Source organism: Symphalangus syndactylus, chromosome 13 (assembly GCF_028878055.3).
Source record: "Symphalangus syndactylus isolate Jambi chromosome 13, NHGRI_mSymSyn1-v2.1_pri, whole genome shotgun sequence".
NCBI lineage: Eukaryota > Metazoa > Chordata > Mammalia > Primates > Hylobatidae > Symphalangus > Symphalangus syndactylus.
Window position 1 is genome coordinate 40,683,866 of NC_072435.2, and position 20,559 is coordinate 40,704,424.

At 52.1% G+C, this 20,559-nt stretch overlaps 1 protein-coding gene across 9 annotated transcripts in view; it reads left to right on the plus strand.

The window, feature by feature from the left end:
• Nucleotides 1–20,559, plus strand: part of PKN1 (protein kinase N1) — a 40,120-nt gene that overhangs the window by 5,429 nt on the left and 14,132 nt on the right. For 3 of the 9 annotated variants that reach the window (XM_055235513.1, XM_055235509.1, XM_055235508.2), the window contains exons 2-9: nt 2,510–2,810; nt 4,791–4,942; nt 7,777–7,912; nt 11,965–12,110; nt 12,540–12,753; nt 13,431–13,625; nt 19,952–20,061; nt 20,153–20,296. In XM_055235513.1, the coding sequence (XP_055091488.1) occupies nt 2,510–2,810; nt 4,791–4,942; nt 7,777–7,912; nt 11,965–12,110; nt 12,540–12,753; nt 13,431–13,625; nt 19,952–20,061; nt 20,153–20,296 (1,398 nt within the window). The other 6 variants (XM_063616230.1, XM_063616227.1, XM_055235511.2 and 3 more) reach the window with 5 other exon arrangements.

Consider the following 20,559-nt stretch of genomic DNA (forward strand, 5'->3'; position numbering starts at 1 on the left):
TTTGGAAATTGGAAATTCTTTTTTTTTTTTTTTTTTTTTTTGAGACGGGGTTTTGCTCTGGAGTGGAATGGCACGATCTTGGCTCACCTCGACCTCTGCCTCCTGGGTTCAAGTGATTCTACTTCAGCCTCCCAAATAGCTGGGATTATAGGCATGCACCACCGTACCCGGCTAATTTTGTATTTTTTTTTTTTTTTTTTTTTTTTTTAGTAGAGACGGGGTTTCTCCATGTTGGTCAGGCTGGTCTCGACCTCCCGACCTCAGGTGATCCACCCACCTCGGCCTCCCAAAATGCTGGGATTATAGGCGTGAGGCACCGTGCCCGGCCTGGTTTTGGAAATTCTTATCCCAGTCCCCCAGTGCTGTCCCCTAATTGTGTTGGCCTGAGGGAGGTGCCACTGGGCTGGCTGGGGACCCTGGGCCTCTCAGCTATGGTCAATAACAGTTGGCGACTGGACTGAGGGGAAGCAGGAAGTTGAGACGGCCCGTCTGCAGGAAAGGGGCCTTGCCTCTGAAGAAGTGGCTGTTCTGACCCTGAAGGGGAAGCCGGGGACAAGGGATGGCTGGGAGAGTCTGGCTGTAGGGACACATGCAGGTAGTCACAGGGCTGGAGGTCTGTGGGAGCATGGATGTGCTGCAGGGGCCTCGGGGAGCATGCATACGTGTGTGAGCATGTGCACATGCATGAGCATGTGGGCCACGCCCTCTCGGGCAGGTGGGAGTGTGTCTTGTATGGGTTCTAGAGCGAAGCTCATAAGCACTTGTATGTGTTTGCAAATAAGTGCATATGTGGTAGGCATGGGAATGGGTACACTGTGAGCCCATTTTCCAGGCACACACCTCCCAAGTAGTGTGTAGAAATGTGCACCTGTGTATGGATCTTTGTTTCATCCACACACAGGCATGGGAGTTTGCACACATGTGAGCCTGTGTTGCAGGCACACACCTGCAGCCATAACAGTGTGCAAACACAGGCCAGGCGTGGTAGCTCACGCCCATAATCCCAGCACTTTGGGAGGCCAAGGAGGGGCGGATCACCTGAGGTCAGGAGTTCGAGACCAGCCTGGACAACATGGTGAAACCCTGTCTCTACTAAAAATACAAAAATTAGCTGGGCGTGGTGGCGCATGCCTGTAATCCCAGCTACTCGGGAAGCTGAGGCAAGAGAATTGCTTGAACCTGGGAGGTGGAGGTTGCAGTGAGCCAAGATTGCACCAGTGCACTCCAGCCTGGGCAGCACAAAGGGAGACTCTGTCTCAAAAAAAAAAAAAAAAAAAAAGGGAAAGAAAAAGAAGTGTGCAAACATTTGTGAGCCTGTGTTCTGTGCATATCCACATATGTATTTGAAAGTATGTGCATACTCAAGTCAGCCCCCGGAGCCTGCATCCCCTCATGGATACACCATGAGTGTGTGAATGTACAAACTGCCTACACCTTGGACATTCTCCAGGGACAGGGAGCAAGGACTGTCCCTGGGTTTCATCTAGAGGAACAGGCTTGGCCCTAGAGGTGGCTGAAGGGAAGGTCCCTTAGATGCCCTGGAGTTGGCCCCGCGCGAGGGGTGCTGGGAGTTGACAGGAAAGAGGAAGTGGCGGCCGAGAGGCCCTGGTGGGGCTGAGGTTCAGGAAGAGGGCGGGGCCCTCAGCCCGGACCCAGGATGGCGGAGGCCAATAACCCCTCGGAGCAGGAGCTGGAGGTGGGGTCCAGGGTCCCTGTGGGGGCAGGCAGAAGGGGACCCCAAGTGGCACAGGCCAGTAGTCCTTCCCCGGATACTTCTCCGTTTGGGAACAAGGAGAGGAGATGGGGCGCTGGCCTCAGAATTCTCTGTTTGGAGGATGAGACTATCCAGGGCCCTTCGGGGCTCCCAGGTTGGGGAGAGACAGAAGGAAGGAGACCGGGCTCTGCTCTTTAGGGTCCCAGTTGTTGAAGATAGGAGAAGAGCAGATGAGGGTCTTCAAGACCCCATAGTTTGGGGGTACAGCAGAGAGAAGACTTGGCCTGCCCTTGAGATGCCCTAGTTTTGGGGGTGTAGCCAAGGAAAGATGAGGCCTGCCCTCAGGATGCCATAGTTTCAGGGTACAAGTGAGGGAAGATGGGGCCTGTCCTCAGGACCCTGTAGTTTTAGGGGTACAGCAGAGAGAAGACAGGGCCTGCCCTTGGGCCCTCGTAGTTTCGGGGAGCAGCAGAGAAAAGAAGGAATCTTCCCTTGGGACCCTCTAGTTTGGGGGAGGCAGCAGAAGGGAGACAGATCTTAGTCTTGAGACTCCCTTAATGTGGGGGACACTGTGGTGGTGGGGGTGACAAGGCCCTGCTCTTGAGATCTCCCAGTTTGGGGAGGTCAGGAAGCAGTGACAAGGCCTCATCACCTTCCAGTTTTGGGAGTCAGAGGAGGTAGAGCAGGCCCTGCCTTGGGGGCCCCAATCCAGGGCAGAGGCTGGGCCAGGCTGGCTGCACGTGGTCTGCACTTGGAGTCCTCCTAGCCCCACTGACCCTGCTCTGTCCTCCGCAGAGTGAGCCTCGCAGCTGGTCCCTGCTAGAGCAGTTGGGCCTGGCTGGGGCAGACCTGGCGGCCCCCGGGGTACAGCAGCAGCTGGAGCTGGAGCGGGAGCGGCTGCGGCGGGAAATCCGCAAGGAGCTGAAGCTGAAGGAGGGTGCTGAGAACCTGCGGCGGGCCACCACTGACCTGGGCCGCAGCCTGGGCCCCGTGGAGCTGCTGCTGCGGTGCTCCTCGCGCCGCCTCGACCTGCTGCACCAGCAGCTGCAGGAGCTGCACGCCCACGTGGTGCTTCCCGACCCGGCGGCCACCCACGGTGAGCTGGGATGCCTCTGGGGATGCGGGACTCCAGGGGTTCCACTGCTCACTGGCTCACCCATGGTCTCCAGAGCCAGGTTAACCCATCTCCACGGACCCCCAGGGAGATGCATGCCATGACCCACGTAGCCACCAACACCCAGAGAGGCACATACAGCCACACCAGCACCCGGTAGCACTCAAGTCTGTGCACGCTGTCACATGAATACCTCTAGACACAGCCACGCCAACACCCAGGCAACATTCAAGGGTGTGCGCGCAGTCACACAAACACCTAAAAAAACTGTCACACGAATACCTCCAGACACAGCCACGCCAACACCCAGGCAACACTCAAGGATGTGCACACTGTCACACGAATGCCCAGAAACTCCCACAGTTACATGGATGATACCCAAAGACTGTTTATTTTTGTTTTTGTTTTGAGACAGGGTCTTGCCTTGTCACCCAGGCTGGAGTACAGTGGTGTGATCAAAGCTCACTACAGCTTCAATTTCCTGGGCTCAAACAATCCTCCTACCTCAGCCTTCCAAGTAGCTGGGACTATAGGCATACACCACCATGCCTGGCTAATTTAATTTTTTTTTTTTTTTTTTTTTTTTTGTAGAGACAGGGTCTTGGTATGTTGCCAGGGCTTGGCTAGAACTCCTGGCTTCAAGTGATCCTCCTGCTTTGGCCTCCCAAATGCTGGGAATACAGGTGTGAGTCATTGCACCCAGCCTGTTTTTTAAGTTAAAAAATTTTTATTGGTTTTACATTTTTTTTCTTTTTGAGATGGAGTCTTGCTCCATCACCCAGGCTGGAGGGCAGTGGCACAATCTCAGCTCACTACAACCTCCACCTCCCAGGTTCAAGTGATTCTCCTGCCTCAGCCTCCTGAGTAGCTGGGACTACAGGCTTGCACCACCACATCCGGCTAATGTTTGTATTTTTAGCAGAGATGGGATTTCACCATGTTGGCCAGGCTGGTCTCAAACTCCTGACCTCAACTGATCCTCAGGTGATCTGCCTCCCAAAATGCTGGGTACAGGTGTGAGCCACCTCGCTCAGCGGTTTACATTTTTTTTTGGGGGGGGGAGGGACAGAGTTTCGCTCTTGTCACCCAGGCTGAAGTGCAATAGCACAATCTCGGCTTGCTGCAACCTCTGCCTCCCAGGTTCAAGCAATTCTCCTGCCCCAGCCTCCCAAGTAGCTGGGATTATAGGCATGAGCCACCACGCCTGGCTAATTTTTGCATTTTTAGTAGAGACGGGGTTTTGCCATGTTGGCCAGGGTGGTCTTTAACTCCTGACCTCAAGCAGTTCCGCCTGCCTCGGCCTCCCAAAGTGCTGGGATTATAGGTGTGAGCCACTGCGCCCGGCCTCAGTCATTTCTGCACCCAGGGTCCCCTCAAGCATCACACCACCCTCCAGAGACTCATGCAGACACAGGCATCCAGATGTGCCAACACCCGGAGACTCAGTCATACCAACCTGGAGATCTGAACTCACAGTTGTAGCAACAGTCAGAGATGTACGCAGAGCATCTCCCAACACCCACAATCTCAGACAGTCATTCTAACACATGGTGTCTCACAGAGTTACACTAACACCTAGGGAAACACACACTTAGCCATGCCAACACCCTGCAGCTCACAGATGGCACCACTCCCACACCTACAGGCTCACACAAGCCATGTACGTAGTTACTCACGGGCCTCCCAAATGCAGTGGACCCAGCACCAAGGACACACTAACACACCTGGGTGCTTACCTGCACTCATTCATCCTGGGTCCTGCGCCAGCCCCAAGGGGTTTCCCTGGGAGGGTGGGTGGGTAGACTGCTGGGCCCTGGTGTCCCCCTGCCTGCCTGTCTGCTGGCCCCCAGCTCCCCCTGCCCCATGCCTCAGGGGCAGTGCCCAGGCTGGGCTAAGGATGAAGCCTCCCAGGCAGACCGAGGTGATGATGCGTGGTGACTTTCTCCCACCTGTCGCCTCCAGATGGCCCCCAGTCCCCCGGTGCGGGCGGCCCCACCTGCTCGGCCACCAACCTGAGCCGTGTGGCGGGCCTGGAGAAGCAGTTGGCCATTGAGCTGAAGGTGAAGCAGGGGGCAGAGAACATGATCCAGACCTACAGCAATGGCAGCACCAAGGTGAGGCAGCACGTGCATACACGCCATGTGCACACACCACACCTGCACATGTACAGTCCACCCACATGTGCACACTCACCCGCATGTGTACACATCTGTCCCCGTGTGCACACGCCCACTCGAATGTGTACCCACACCTGTGCATGCACACCCCACACGTGCACACCCACCTGCGTGTGTACACACCTGTCCGCGTGTACACACACCCCCTCGAGTGTGCACCCACACATGTATGTGCACACACTCACTGGCATGTACTCCCACATCTGTACATGCACACGCCTACCTGCGTGCATACACACTCACCCACATGTACACACTCATACAAATGTGTACACACACATGCATACACCCACCACACGTGCACACACCTGCATGTGTACACACCCTTGAACGTGCACACACAGCTGCACGTGCATGTATACTTGCACACACCCACATGTGCATATACCAGCATGTGTACATACACCCCCCATGTGCACACACACCTGCACATGCACACACTCCTGCCTGTGCACCTGCACCTGCATACACATTTGCAGTGCACATGCACATGTACACACCCACACGTACACACCCACCCATGTATCTGCACACACAATGCACATGTATGCACACGACTGTGAGCAGATCACAGGCTGGGGGCATAGGGTGCAGCCTACAGCTGCCCCCATGGGAGGCTGGGAGCCTTTGGATTGGGGACATGCTGGCTGATGGGTGTAACTTGGTGTCAGGACTAAGGCACAGGCAGCTCATGGGGGCATATGGGAAGCATGACTATGGGTGATGTCAGACAGACATGTGGCAAATTGTCTCTCCTCCTCCCACAGTCCCCTGCAGAGCCTCAGGCCCATCCACAGTCAGGGCAACATGCAGCCTCTCACTGCTGACGGTGTGTCCTGTTACAAGTACACACAGTCATGTCAATACCTTGACACACACACACCATCATAACATCTAGACACACACACACACACACACACACACACGCTGTCATAACATCTAGAGACACACAGAGGTAACAACATCTAGCAAGACATGGAGAATCCCACCACAGCCACATCTGGACACACACACACTCTTACATTCATACCCAGAGACTGGTGCACATGGACCCACAGACACACACACATCCCCTGTCCTGCTAATCAGTCCCAGGAAAACACAGGTCTCCATCAACACCCAGAAATTCTGACACCACAAGCACAGGCCGACCTACAGCTAGAGGATTAATGTCCAGACCCACAGGCTGGTGTACGCATGTCCTTCCATGTGAATGTCACATGGGAGGACAGACTGCATGGATTTTTTTAATGACACTATTTTATTTATTTTTTGAGACGGAGTCTCACTCTGTCACCCAGGATGGAGTGCAGTGGCGTGATTTTGGCTCACTACAACCTCCGCCTCCTGGGTTCAAGCGATTCTCATGCTTCAGCATCCCAAGTACGTGGGGTTACAGGCACGTGCCACCATGCCCTGCTAATTTTTGTATTTTTAGTAGAGATGGGGTTTCACCATATTGGCCAGGCGAGTCTTGAACTCCTGACCTCAGGTGATCTGCCCACCTTGGCCTCCCAAAGTGCTGGGATTACAGATGTGAGCCACCGCGCCTGGCCTAACATTATTTTATTTATTTAATTTATTTTTTATTTTTATTGAGATAGGGGTCTATGTTGCTTAGGCTGGAATCGAACTCTTGGGCTCAAGCATTCCTCCTGCCTTAGCCTCCCAAAGTGCTGGGATTACAGACATGAGCCACTGCGCCCCATTTATCAATTGGTGGGCATTTGGTTGTTTCCACCTTTTTAGCGATTGTTAATAGTTTTGCTATGAACGCCTGTGTACAAGTATTTGAACACCATTCTATGGAAATTTAAAACCTAGATCAACTGTGTATCTTTTACATGTATCTGAGCATTATGCAGAAAAAGAATAAGAGTTTTTCACCCCTAAGAATTTATGCCCCCCCTCGGGGGTGATATTGACGCGATGAAAATGAATAGAGTAGGCCAGGTGTGGATCCCAGCACTTTGGGAGGCTGAGGCGGGCGGGCGGATCACTTGAAGTCAGGAGTTCAAGACCAGCGTGGCCAACATGGTGAAACCCCAACTCTACTAAAAAAATAAAAAATTAGCCGGGCGTGGTGGCACATGCCTGTAATCCCAGCTACTCGGGAGGCTGAGGCAGGAGAATCGCTTGAACCTGGGAGGCGGAGGTTGCAATGAGCTGAGATCACACCACTGCACTCCAGCCTGGGCGACAGAGTGAGATTTTGTCTCAAAAAAAAAAAAAAAAAAAAAAAAAAAAGCTGGGCGTGGTGGCAGGCGCCTGTAATCCCAGCTACTCAGGAGGCTGAGGACTCCATGGACTACGTCATGCCACTGTATCCAGGAATGCATGGAAGTACATTTATTTACTTATTTATTTATTTTGAGACAGGGTCTCGCTCTGTTGCCCAGGCTGGAGGGCAGTGATGCAATCTCAGCTCAATGCAGCCTCAGACTCCTGGGCTTGAGTGATCTTCCCGCCTCAGACCTCTGAGTAGCTAGGACCACAGGTGCACACCACCACGCCCAGCTAATTTTTGCATTTTTCTGTGGAGACAAGGTCTTGCCGTGTTGCCCAGGCTGGTCTTTAACTCCTGGGCTCAGCAATCCACCCACCTCAGCCTCCCAAAATGCTGGGATTACAGGCGTGAGCCATCGTGCCTGGCCTGCAAATGCATGTTGTTACATCCACATGTGAACACTGCCACAGTCACCTAAGACCTGCATGGTGTGGCCAGGCACCAACCACCCAGCCTTCCTCTCTCAGACTGTCTCTGCCTCCAGGACCGGAAGCTGCTGCTGACAGCCCAGCAGATGTTGCAGGACAGTAAGACCAAGATTGACATCATCCGCATGCAACTCCGCCGGGCGCTGCAGGCCGGCCAGCTAGAGAACCAGGCAGCCCCGGATGAGACCCAAGGTGAGTCCCTTGCTTCCAGACAGCTTAGCCTGCATCTCGCCTTGCAGGGTTCAGCCTCTAGCTCCATAATGAGTCTCTTTCTGGGGCAGGGAGGTGGGTCCTGTGATCCAGTGTGAGACTTCAACACATTCCTGACCCTCTCTGGGCCAGAGCTTCCCGTTTTGTCCCATGCAAAGTTTGGATTACATCAGGGGTTGGTAAATTACCACCTTCAGACCAAATCTATCCATTGTCTTTTTTTTTGTCAATAAAGTTTTATTGGTACCCAGCCACGCCCATTCATTTACTATGTTTTTGACGGCCTGTCTATTCTGAATAATGACCCTGGCACTTGGTCACAGAGAGTCACACTCAGAGTCACACTGTGTCCACACGTGTCACTCACCTGGACAACAGTAACACAGACACAGTTCCAAGGAAGTTGATAGTCACAGGCATGTTGCCTTATAAACACAGTCTGGGCTGGGTGCAGTGGCTGACGCCTGTAATCCCAGCACGTTGGCAACCGAGGCGGGAGGATCATTTGAGGTCAGGAGTTCGAGATCAGCCTGGCCAACATGATGAAACCCTGTCTCTACTAAAAATGCAAAAATCAGCTGGGCATGGTGGCATGCACTGTAGTCCCGGCTACTCAGGAGGCTGAGGCAGAAGAATCCCTTGAACCCGGGAGGCGGAGGTTGCAGTAAGCCGAGGTCGCCCCGCTGCACTCCAGCCTGGGCAACAGAGTGAGACTCTGTCTCAAAAAAACACACACAAAAAAACACACAGTCTCACTGTCACCCTAGACCTGCTGCCACATGGCGCTTTATCAGTCACCGGGACTTTTAGGAATAAAGTCATCCAGTCACCCATCCTTGTGACAACACCCAGAGACAAAGGAATGTGTGATCCTACCATCACACATAGTCACTGCGAAGTCCATGTGGATATCCACAGTACAGGCACACAATCACGTGCACTGTTGGACTGACACACACCGCAAGGACACACTTTTTTTTTTTTTGAGAAGGAGTCTCGCTCTTTCACCCAGGCTGAGTGCAGTGGCACGATCTCGGCTCACTGCAGGCTCCGTCCCCCAGGGTTCATGCCATTCTCCTGCCTCAGCCTCCTGCATAGCTGGGACTACAGGTGCCCGCCACCTCGCCCAGCTAATTTTTTGTATTTTTAGTAGAGACGGGGTTTCACCGTATTAGTCAGGATGGTCTTGATCTCCTGACCTCGTGATCCACCCACCTCGGCCTCCCAAAGTGCTGGGATTACAGGTGTGAGCCACTGCGCCCGGCCTTTTTTTTTTTTTTTTTTTTTTTTTGAGACGGAGTCTTGCTCTGTTGCCCAGGCTGGAGTGTAGTGGCGCAATCTCTGCTCACTGCAACCTCTGCCTCCCGGGTTCACGCCATTCTCCTGCCTCAGCCTCCCGAGTAGCTGGGACTATAGGCGCCCGCCACCACTCCCAGCTAACTTTGTTTTTTGTTTGAGACGGAGTCTTGCTCTGTTGCCCAGGCTGGAGTGCAGTGGCACGATCTCAGCTCACTGCAAGCTCCGTCTCCCGGGTTCATGCCATTCTCCTGCCTCAGCCTCCCAAGTAGCTGGGACTATAGGCGCCTGCCACCACGCCCGGCTAATTTTTTTGTATTTTTAGTAGAGATGGAGTTTCACCATGTTAGCCAGGATGGTCTCGATCTCCTGACCTCATGATCCGCCTGCCTCGGCCTCCCAAAGTGCTGGGATTACAGGCTTGAGCCACCACGCCCAGCCAATTTTTTGTATTTTTAGTAGAGACAGGGTTTCACTGTGTTAGCCAGGATGGTCTCTTATCTCCTGACCTCGTGATCTGCCCACCTCGGCCACCTGAAGTGCTGGGATTACAGGCGTGAGCCACCGTGCCTGGCCGACACATTTTTTTTGTTTAGACAGGGTCTCGCTGTGTTGCCCAGGCTAGAATGCAGTGGCACGATCATAACTCACTGCAGGCTTGACCTTCTGGGCTCAAGCAATCCTGCTGAGTAGCTGGGACCATAGGCATGTGCCACCACACTCAGCTTATTAAAAGAATTTTTTTTTTTTGTAGAGACTAGGTCTTGCCCAGGCTGGTCTCAAACTCCTGGCCTCAAGTGATCCTCCTGCCTTACCCTCCCAAAGTGTTGAGATTATAGGCGTGAGCCACCATGCCCAGCCTGTGCCCCCTTTCTTGACCCTGTGCTTGGGCATAAATGCATTTGTGTCTGTGACTGTGTTTCTCTGCCACTATAATGGTGTCCCTGTGCCCAAGATGACAGGGCTGATGTCTGTGTAACAGAGTCTGACTCATGACAGTGTCTCTATGTGGCAGGGTGACTGCATCTTTGTGACAGAGTATGTGTTCCTCTGGTGATAGTGTGCCTACGCTGGTGGCAAAGTGGTAATGCCATGTGTCCCTGTGGGCGACAGTGTGACAGTGTCAGTGCGACAGCGCCTGTCTCACTCTCTTTGGGCTGCCGTAACAAAGTCCCATAGGCTGAGTGGCTTAAACAACAGACATTTATGTTTTTCACAGTTCCAGAGACTGGCAGTCCCAGATCAGGGTACCAGCGTGGTTGGTTCCTGGTGAGGGCGCTCTCCCTGGCTTACAGACAGCTCCCTTCTTACTGCGCCCTCACAGGGGGAGAGAGCCTTAGTGTCTCTTCCTCTTCTTATTTTTCATTTTTAGTTTTTTGAGACAGAGTCTTGGTCTGTCACCCAGGCTGGAGTGCAGTGGCGTGATCACAGCTCACTGCAGCCTCGACTTTTGGGGCTCAAGTGATCCTCCTGGTTCAGCCTTCTGAGTAGCTGGGACTACAGGCACACGCCACCACGCCTGGCTAATTTATTTTTTATTTTTAGTAGAGACAAGGTCTCTGTATGGTGCCCAGGCTGGTCTCAAACTCCTGGCCTCGGATGATCCTCCTGCCTCAGCCTCCCAAAGTGCTGGGATTACAGGTGTGGACCACTGCACCCAGCTTCTTCCTCCTCCGATAAGGGCGCTAATCCCATCATGATGGGACCTCCCTCCATGACCTCCTCTAACCCTAATTACCTCCCAAAGGCACTTGGAGAAGTCCAAGTGCCATCCCACTGGGGATTAGGGGTTCAACATAGGAATTTGGTAGGAGACGAACATTGAGTCTCTTAACAGTGTCTTTGTGACTGACACCATCTGTGTGAATGTAGTATGCTGTGGTTGTCCAAATGCCCATGAGTGTCACCGTGCCTGGTTGACTGTGTAACCTGGTGACTGTTCATTGGGGAATGAGGTGTGTCAACATGGGTATGACAGTATTTTTTTTTTTTTTCTGACATAGAGTCTCACTCTGTCACCCAGGCTGGAAAGCAATGGCACAATCTCGGCTCACTGCAACCACTGCCTCCTGGGTTCAAGTGATTCTCCTGCCTCAGCCTCCTGAGTAGCTGGGATTACAGGCATGCGTCACCGTGCCCGGCTAATTTTTGTATTTTTAGTAGAGACAGGGTTTCACCATGTTGGCTAGGCTGGTCTCAAATTCCTGACCTCAAGTGATCCACCCACCTTGGCCTCCGAAAGTGCTGAGATTACAGGCCTAAGCTGCCATGCTTGGCCTATGATTTATATGTTCCTGTCTGTTTGGGTGACAGCCCCTGGGTGACAGTGTCTGAATCTAGATAATGTGGCTATCCCTGGGGGCCACAATGTGCCTGCGTCTGTCCCTGTGCAAATCCCTGGAGGTGAAGAGGGACCATGACAATGTGTCTGTCGGTAAGCCTGGGGTGACAGTGTGCCTGTGTGTCATTGCTCAGACTGTCCCCCGTAACAGGGTAACTTTTTCCCTAGGACTAGCCTTGTGAGTGATGGTGTTTGGATAAAAGAGTCTGGGTGGAAGTGTGGCTGCCTGCAGGTGACAGTGCGACAGTGTCACTGTGCCTGCCCCTTGGATGAAGCGTGTTGCATCTTCATGATGGTTTGTCTGTGGCCCGTGCTTGTTCCTGCGAATGGCTGTGTCTGGGACTAGGTTGGTGGGGCGCTGTAGGCTAGCTCACTGCCCTGTATTCCACGCTCACAGGGAGTCCTGACCTGGGGGCTGTGGAGCTGCGCATCGAAGAGCTGCGGCACCACTTCCGAGTGGAGCACGCGGTGGCCGAGGGTGCTAAGAACGTACTGCGCCTGCTCAGCGCTGCCAAGGCCCCGGACCGCAAGGCAGTTAGCGAGGTGAGGGGCGGAGCTTTCCTTAGAGGCGGGCTTTAGCAAGGGGCGGTGCTTCAGCAAGCGGCGGGGACTTCGCCAGGAACAGCCATGGTGAGGGGTGGAGCCTCAAAGGGGGTGTGACTTCATAAGGGGTGGGGCCTCAGCCAGGGTAGATTACTGTGAGGGGCAGGGCGTCAGGCAGGAACAGTGCCACTGTGAGGGGCGGGGCCTCAGCGAGGGGGCATGGTTTCAGGCAGGAATGGCCCTTGGTGAGGGGAGGGGCCTCTCCAAGGGGCGGGGCCAGGTTTTCCCAGGGGTGGGACCAAGTTGGTTTGAGGTTTAGCCCTCTAGGGAGGAGCTCAGTGCGAGACTCAGCCTGGGGGTGGGGCCTAGGCCTGCACTTGGGAAGGGGCAAGCCTGGTCCCGCCCCCAGCCCCACACTTCCCACCGCAGGCCCAGGAGAAATTGACAGAATCCAACCAGAAGCTGGGGCTGCTGCGAGAGGCTCTGGAGCGGAGACTCGGGGAGCTGCCCGCCGACCACCCCAAGGGGCGGCTGCTGCGAGAAGAGCTCGCTGCGGCCTCGTCCGCCGCCTTCAGCTCCCGCCTGGCCGGGCCCTTTCCCGCCACGCACTACAGCACCCTGTGCAAGCCCGCGCCGCTCACAGGTGGGCCTGAGACCTGCCCCACCCCCGCAGCTGGGCCTCCGACTCCTCTCATTTCCCCATTCCTGTGACCCCCGACTTCAATCTCCACTGTCCCGAACCCTGGACTCCCATCCCACTGTCTCCTCCCCTCCTTTGCCCTCTGATTCTGGGCTCTTGCCCCCTCCCCACACCTCAGTTTCTCCATCTCTCTTCACCTGGCCCAGTATTTTTCTCCCAGCCCCACCTCAGCCTCACAACGCTCAGCCATGAGCCTCCTATCCGCCTGCTGCAGACCAGCCAGCCCCACCTTCCACAGACCCTTCAGGCATCTACCCCTCCAGACCAGCCCCACCGTAGACCCCTAGCCCATCTCAGACCTCAGATTGTCCACCGAGTCCTCCCCTAGAACACCTAGTCCCACCCTGTTCCTGCTTGCCTGGGCGCACGGCCTGCACCCTGAGCCTTTCGTCTGCCCCTAAACTCCCGCATCCGAGCCCCTCCCGGAAGGACTGCTTGTCTCATATTCTCCTATCCCAGCACGGACATCCCGGCCTCATGCCCCGTGCTCCATTCTGGTTGTCCCTCACTGGCTCCCACTTATACCATGGCTGTGTCTGGATGTGTCCCCTCCCCGCTGTGGTCCCCTCCGCTCAGCCTGCCCCAGAAGTGGCCTCCTGCTGAGCTTTCCCCTCCTGCAGGGACCCTGGAGGTACGCGTGGTGGGCTGCAGAGACCTCCCAGAGACCATCCCCTGGAACCCTACGGCCTCAGTGGGGGGACCTGGGACCCCAGACAGCCGCCCCCCATTCCTGAGCCGCCCAGCCCGGGGCCTTTACAGCCGAAGCGGAAGCCTCAGTGGCCGGAGCAGCCTCAAAGCAGAAGCCGAAAACACCAGTGAGTGGGCATCGTGGGCCCTGAGAAACGAGGTGGCATTGGGGGCCTGGAATGCCCCATATTTGTAAACCTTTAAAAAATAAGCTATGGGTCGGGCGTGGTGGCTCATGCATGTAATCCTAGCACTTTGGGAAGCCAAGGTGGACGGATCACTTGAGGTCAGGAATTTGAGACCAGCCTGGCCAACATGGTGAAACGCTGTCTCTACTGAAAAATACAACTTAGCTGGGCACGGTGGTGCACACCTGTAATCCCAGCTATTTGTGAGGCTGAGGCAGGAGAATTACTTGAACCTAGGAGGTGGAAATTACAGTGAGCCATGATCGCGCCATTGCCCTCCAGCCTGGGTGACAGGTGAGACTCTGTCTCAAAAGAATGAAAATAACAACAAAAACAAAAAAACAGGCCAGGTGCAGCAGCTCATGCCTGTAATCCCAGCACTTTGGGAGGCTGAGACAGGAGGATCACTTGAGGCCAGGAGTTTGAGACCAGCCTGGGCAACATAGCAAGACCCTATCTCTACAAAAAATAAAATGTAAAAGTTAGCCAGTTGTGGTGGCCCGCACCTGTAGTCCTAGCTGTTCTAGAGGTGGGAGGATCACTTGAGCCCAGGAGCTCCAGGCTGCAGTGAGCTATCATTGAGCCATTTCACTCCAGCCTAGGTGACAGAGAGACCCTGTCTCTAAATTAAAAAAAAAAAAAAAAAAAAAATTCAAGTTTATTTAGATTTAAAAAAGGCCGGGCATGGTGGCTCACACCTGTAATCCCAGCACTTGGGGAGGCTGAGGCGGGTGGATCACGAGGTCAGGAGTTCAAGACCAGCCTGGCCAGCATGGTGAAACCCCATCTCTACAAAAAATACAAAAAAGCCAGGCGTGGTGGTGGGTGCCTATAATCCCAGCTACTCGGGAGGCTGAGGCAGGAGAATCGCTTGAACCCGGGAGGCAGAGGTTACAGTGAGCCGAGATCGCGCCACCATACTCCAGCCTGTGTGACAGAGCAAGACTCCATCTCAAAATAATAATAATAAATAAATAAATTTACAAAGAAAGGAAAACCAAACAAGAAACCAATATATCATACTCATTAGGATGACTAATACTATTTTTAAAACCCAACAAAACAAACAGAAAATAACAAGTGTTGGTGAGGATGTGGAGAGAAATCAGAACCTTTGTGCACTGTTGGTGGGAATATAAAATGGTGCAGCCCTATGGAAAATATATTGGCATGGCTGGGTGCAGTGGCTGACACCTGTAATCCCAGCACTTTGGGAGGCCAAGACGGGCAGATCACCTGAGGTCAGGAGTTCGAGACCAGCCTGGCCATCATGGCAAAACCCCGTCTCTACTAAAAATACAAAAATTAGCTGGGCATGGTGGTGTGTGTCTGTAATCCCAGCTACTCAGAAGGCTGAGGCAGGAGAATCGCTTGAACCCAGGAGGCAGAAGTTGCAGTGAGCTGAGATCGAGCCACTGCACTCCAGCCTGGGCAACAGAGTGAGACTCTGTCTGAAAGAAAGAGAGAGAGAGGGAGGGAGGGAGGGAGGAAGGAAGGAATATTGGCAGTTCCTGAAACAATTAAAAACAGACTAAGCAGACCAGGCGCAATGGCTCACACCTGTAATCCCACCACTTTGGGAGGTCAAGGTGGGTGGATCACCTGAGGTCAGAAGTTCAAGACCAGCCTGGCCATCATGGCGAAACTCCATTTCTACTAAAAATACAAAAGTTAACTGGGCATGGTGGTGGTGCACGCCTGTAGTCCCAGCTACTCAGGAGGCTGAGGCAGGAGAATTAGCTTGAATCTGGGAGGCAGAGGTTGGAGTGAGCAGAGATCATGCTACTGCACTCCAGCCTGGGTGACAGAATGAGACTCCATCTCAAAAAAAAAAAAAAAAAAAAAAAACAAGAGTAACCATATGATCCAAAGCTACTTCTGGGCATATCCCCAAAAGGATTAAAAACAGGGCCTCAGACGTTCCATAATGTATATGTATTTCAAAACAACATGTTGTACGTGATAAATATATATAATTTTTATTTGTCAGTTTTAAAAATAGTGATAGAAAAATATTTTAAAAAAATAAAAGGGTCTCAGAGATATTTGTATACCTGTGTTCACAGCAGCATTATGAAAGCCAAAAATGGAAGCAACCCAGATCCACCAATAGATGAATGGATAAACAAAACGTGGGCCAGCCGTACAGTGGAACATTGCTCAGATTTAAAAAGGAAAGAAATCCTGCCAGGCGCAGTGGCTCATGCCTGTAATCCCGGCACTTTGGGAGGCCGAGGCAGGTGGATCACTTGAGGTCAGGAGTTCGAGACCAGCCTGGGCAACATGGTGAAACCCCCATCTCTATTAAAAATACAAAAATTAGCCAGGCGTGGTGGCACACGCCTGTAATCCCAGCTACTCGGGAGGCTGAGGTAGGAAAATCACTTGAGCCCAGGAGGCAGGCATTGCAGTCAGCCAAGATCATGCCACCGCACTCCAGCCTGGGTGACAGAGCGAGACACTGTCTCAAAAAAAAAAAAAAAAAAAAAAAGGGAAAGAAATCCTGTCTCATCCTGCAACACGGGTAAATCTTGAGGACATTAGTCTAAGTGAAATAAGCCAGTCCCCAAAAGACATATTGTTTGATTCCAGTTATATGAGGTTCCTAGAGTAGTTAGATTCATAGAGACAGAAAGTAGATTGATGGATGCCAGGGAGTAGAGGGAGGGGGAATGGGGAGTTTATTATTTAATGTGGACAGAGTTTCAGTTTTGTAAGGTGAAAGTTCTGGAGATGGATGGTGGTAATGGTTGCACAGCAGTGTGAATGTACTTAATGCCACTGAACTGGACACTTAAAAGTGATTATGATGGTAAATTTTATGTTATATGTATTTTACCATAATTTTTTTTTCTTGAGGCAGAGTCTCGCTCTGCTGCCCAGGCTGGAGTGCAGTGGCACCGTCTCAGCTCACTGCAACCTCCGCCTCTTGGGTTCGAGCAATTCTCTTGCCTCAGCCAACCCAAGTAGCTGGGATTACAGGCGTGCGCCACCACGCCCAGCTAATTTTTGTATTTTTATGGAGACGAGGTTTCACCATGTTGGCCATAATTTTTTTTTTTTTTTTTTTTTTTTTTTTTTTGAGATGGAGTCTCGCTCTGTCCCCCGGGCTGGAGTGCAGTGGCGCGATCTTGGCTCACTGCAAGCTCTGCCTCCCGGGTTCACACCATTCTCCTGCCTCAGCCTCTCTGAGTAGCTGGGACTACAGGCGCCCGCCACCACGCCCGACTAATTTTTGTATTTTTTTTTTTAGTAGAGACGGGGTTTCACCGTGGTCTTGATCTCCTGACCTCGTGATCCACCCGCCTCGGCCTCCCAAAGTGCTGGGATTACAAGCGTGAGCCACTGCGCCCGGCTGGCCATAATTTTTTTAAAAGAAAATTTGATTCATAATCTCGTGGCTAAAAAAGGAAAAAGAAAATTAATATGTATGTACCAAAAAAAAAAAGGGAGTGTGGAGAAGAGTAACAGGAGAGCAGACACCCATATTACCACCACCTGCATTAGGAAATAGAATATGGCCGTCAGGTGCCACGGCTCATGCCTGGAATCCCAGCATTTTGGGATTTGCAGGAGGATCACTTGAACCCAGGAGTTCAAGACCAGCCTGAGCAACATAGCAAGACCTTGTCTTTACAAATAATTTAAAAAGTGGGGCACATGGCCAGGCGCGGTGGCTCACGCCTGTAATCCCAGCACTTTGGGAGGCCGAGGTGGGCAGATCACAAGGTCAAGAGATCGAGACCATCCTGGCTAACATGGTGAAACCCCATCTCTACTAAAAATACAAACAATTAGCCGGGTGTGGTGGTGGGCACCTGTAGTCCCAGCTACTCAGGAGGCTGAGGCAGGAGAATGGCACGAACCTGGGAGGCGGAGCTTGCAGTGAGCTGAGATTGTGCCACTGCACTCCAGCCTGGGCGACAGAGCAAGACTCTCTCGAAAAAAAAAAAAAATTGGGGGTACATGTCATCAGGCCCTCCTGAGTCTGTGTCACAGAAAAAAAACTAAAGGGAAAAAAAGAGAAGACAAACCAACCAAAAATTAACCAGGCGCGGGCATGGTGGCTTGTGCCTGCGGTCCCAGCTACTTGGGAGGCTGAAGTGGGAGGATTGCTTGAGCACAGGAGGCCAAGGCTACAGTGAGCCGTGATTGCACCACTGCATTCCAGCCTGGGCAACTGAGCAAGACCCCATCTTAAAAAAAAAAAAGGAAATAGAATATTTCTAACTCTCCAGAAGCCCCCTCTTGTCTCCTCCCCAAGTCCAGCTCCTTCCTCTGCCATAGAGGTGGCTACTCTCCCGACTTTTATCATTTCCTTGCTATAATTTGTAGTTGTAGAACCCCATGTTTGCATCTCCAAAAACTTTAATTTTGCCTGGTATTAGAACTTTATATTGACAGGCTCATACAGACTGTATTCTATCACATGGCTTCTTTCATTCAACATTATTTCGGGGCTAGGCATAGTGGCTCATGCCTGTAATCCCAGCACTTTGGGAGGCCAAGGTGGAGGGATTACTTGAGCCAAGGAATTTGAGCCCAGCTTGGGCAACATGGTGAAACCCTGTCCTACAAAAAAATGCAAAAAACCAAACCAAAAAAAAGCATTGTTGTGGTAGACTCATCCATTTTGTTTTGAGAAGCTATAGTTAATTCATATTTATTCCTGCTTAGTAATCCATTATGTTAGACTGAGCCATATCGAATTGCCTTTTTCTGAAAGCAAAAAAATAGTTAAATATCAGCAATTTCGTACTCAGCTACTAAGACTGTATAGCAGTATTAAAATATTAATTCTCCTGTTAATGGACTGTGGGATGCCTCTATTTTGGACTGTTATATACACTTTATATAAATGCATCTCCTGATGTATACCCACATGCATTTTGCTAGGGTAAATTCTTAGGAGTGCCTGGGCGCGGTGGCTCATGCCTGTAATCCCAGCACTTTGGGAGGCCAAGGCCAGTGATCACTTGAGGTCAGGAGTTCAAGATCGTCCTGGCCAACATGGCAAAACCCCATCTCTACTAAAAACACAAAAATTAGCTGGGCATGGTGGTGTGTGCCTATAGTCTGAGCTACTTTGGAGGCTGAGGCACGAGAATTGCTTGAACCCAGAAGGTGGAAGTTACAGTGAGCCAAGATTGTGCCACTGCACTCCAGCCTGGGTGACAGAGAGAGACTCTGGCTCAAAAAATAGATGAGTAAATAAATCCTTAGGAGTATGTTGCTGGGACTTCCATGTAGAATAAAATTGAATTTGGATCCCTGCCTTACATCACACCATGTAAAAAAATCAACTGGATTAAAGGCTTCAATGTCAAATGCAAAACTTTACAGTGGGAGAAAAGTTATGGAGGGGAGGATTTATTTTAAAAAGATAGCACACAGCCAGGCCTGGTGGCTCATGCCTGTAATCCCAGACACTTGGGAGGCTGAGGCAGGAGAATATCACTTGAGGCCAGGAGTTTGAGACCAGCCTGGGCAACATAACAAGACTCATCTCTACCAAAAAAAATAAATAATAAGAAAGAAAAAGTAAATAGACATGCCCCTTTCTGCCAGCATTTTCTTTCTTTTCTTTTCTTTTTCTTTTTTTTTGAGATGGAGCTTCGCTCTTGTTGCCCAGGCTGGAGTGCGGTGGCGCGATCTCGGCTCACTGCAACCTCTGCCTCCTGGGTTCAAGTGATTCTCCTGCCTCAGCCTCCCGAGCAACTGGGATTACAGGCATGCGCCACCACGCCTGGGTAATTGTGTATTTTTAGTAGACACGGGGTTTCACCATGTTGGTCAGGCTGGTCTCAAACTCCTGACCTCAGGTGATCCACCTGCCTCAGCCTCCCAAAGTGTTGAGATGTGCCTGGCCGTTTTTCTTGTTTCTTTTCTCTTTTCTTTTCTTTTTTCTCTTCTCTTCTCTTCTCTTTTCTTTTCTTTTCTTTCTTTTTTTGACAGAGTCTCACTGTGTCATCCAGGCTGGAGTGCAGTAGCACGATCTCGGCTCACTACAACCTCTGCCTCCTGGGTTCAAGTGATTATCCTGCCTCAGCCTCCTAAGTAGCTGGCCTTTCAGGCGGATGCCACCACGCCCAGCTAATTGTATTTTTAGTAGAAACGGGGTTTTGCTGTGATGGCCAGGCTGATCTTGAACTCCTGGCCTCAAGTGATCTGCCTGCTTCGACCTCCTAGTGCCGGAATTACAGACATGAGCAACCTTGTCTGGCCACTGCCAGCATTTTCTGACTGGGCCCTCTCTCCCATTTCAGGTGAAGTCAGCACTGTGCTTAAGCTGGATAACACAGTGGTGGGGCAGACGTCTTGGAAGCCATGTGGCCCCAATGCCTGGGACCAGAGCTTCACTCTGGAGCTGGAGAGGGTGAGCTGCATTGGAGGACAGCAGGGCCTAGAGGAGGAGGGGTTCCATGCCTCTGGCACCCTGAGTGACGGCCCTCTTCCTCTCCCTCCAGGCACGGGAACTGGAGTTGGCTGTGTTCTGGCGGGACCAGCGGGGCCTGTGTGCCCTCAAATTCCTGAAGTTGGAGGATTTCTTGGACAATGAGAGGCATGAGGTGCAGCTGGACATGGAACCCCAGGGCTGCCTGGTGGCCGAGGTATAGCCCACACCTGACCTTGAGAAAATGCTTCTTCTCCCTCACTGCCCCATTCCCAGTTTCCTAGAAGGGGAAAATACGTTTTAGGTCTGGCCCTTTCAGAAGGGGAAGATCAGGCTCTTCTAGAAGAGGAAAATACATTTTAGATCCAGCTCTTCTAGAAACGGAAGACGCGTTTTAACTCTGCCTTTTCTAGAAGGAGAAGATACATTTTAGGTCAGGCTCTTCTAGAAGGGGAAGAGACGTTTTAGATCTGCTTTTTT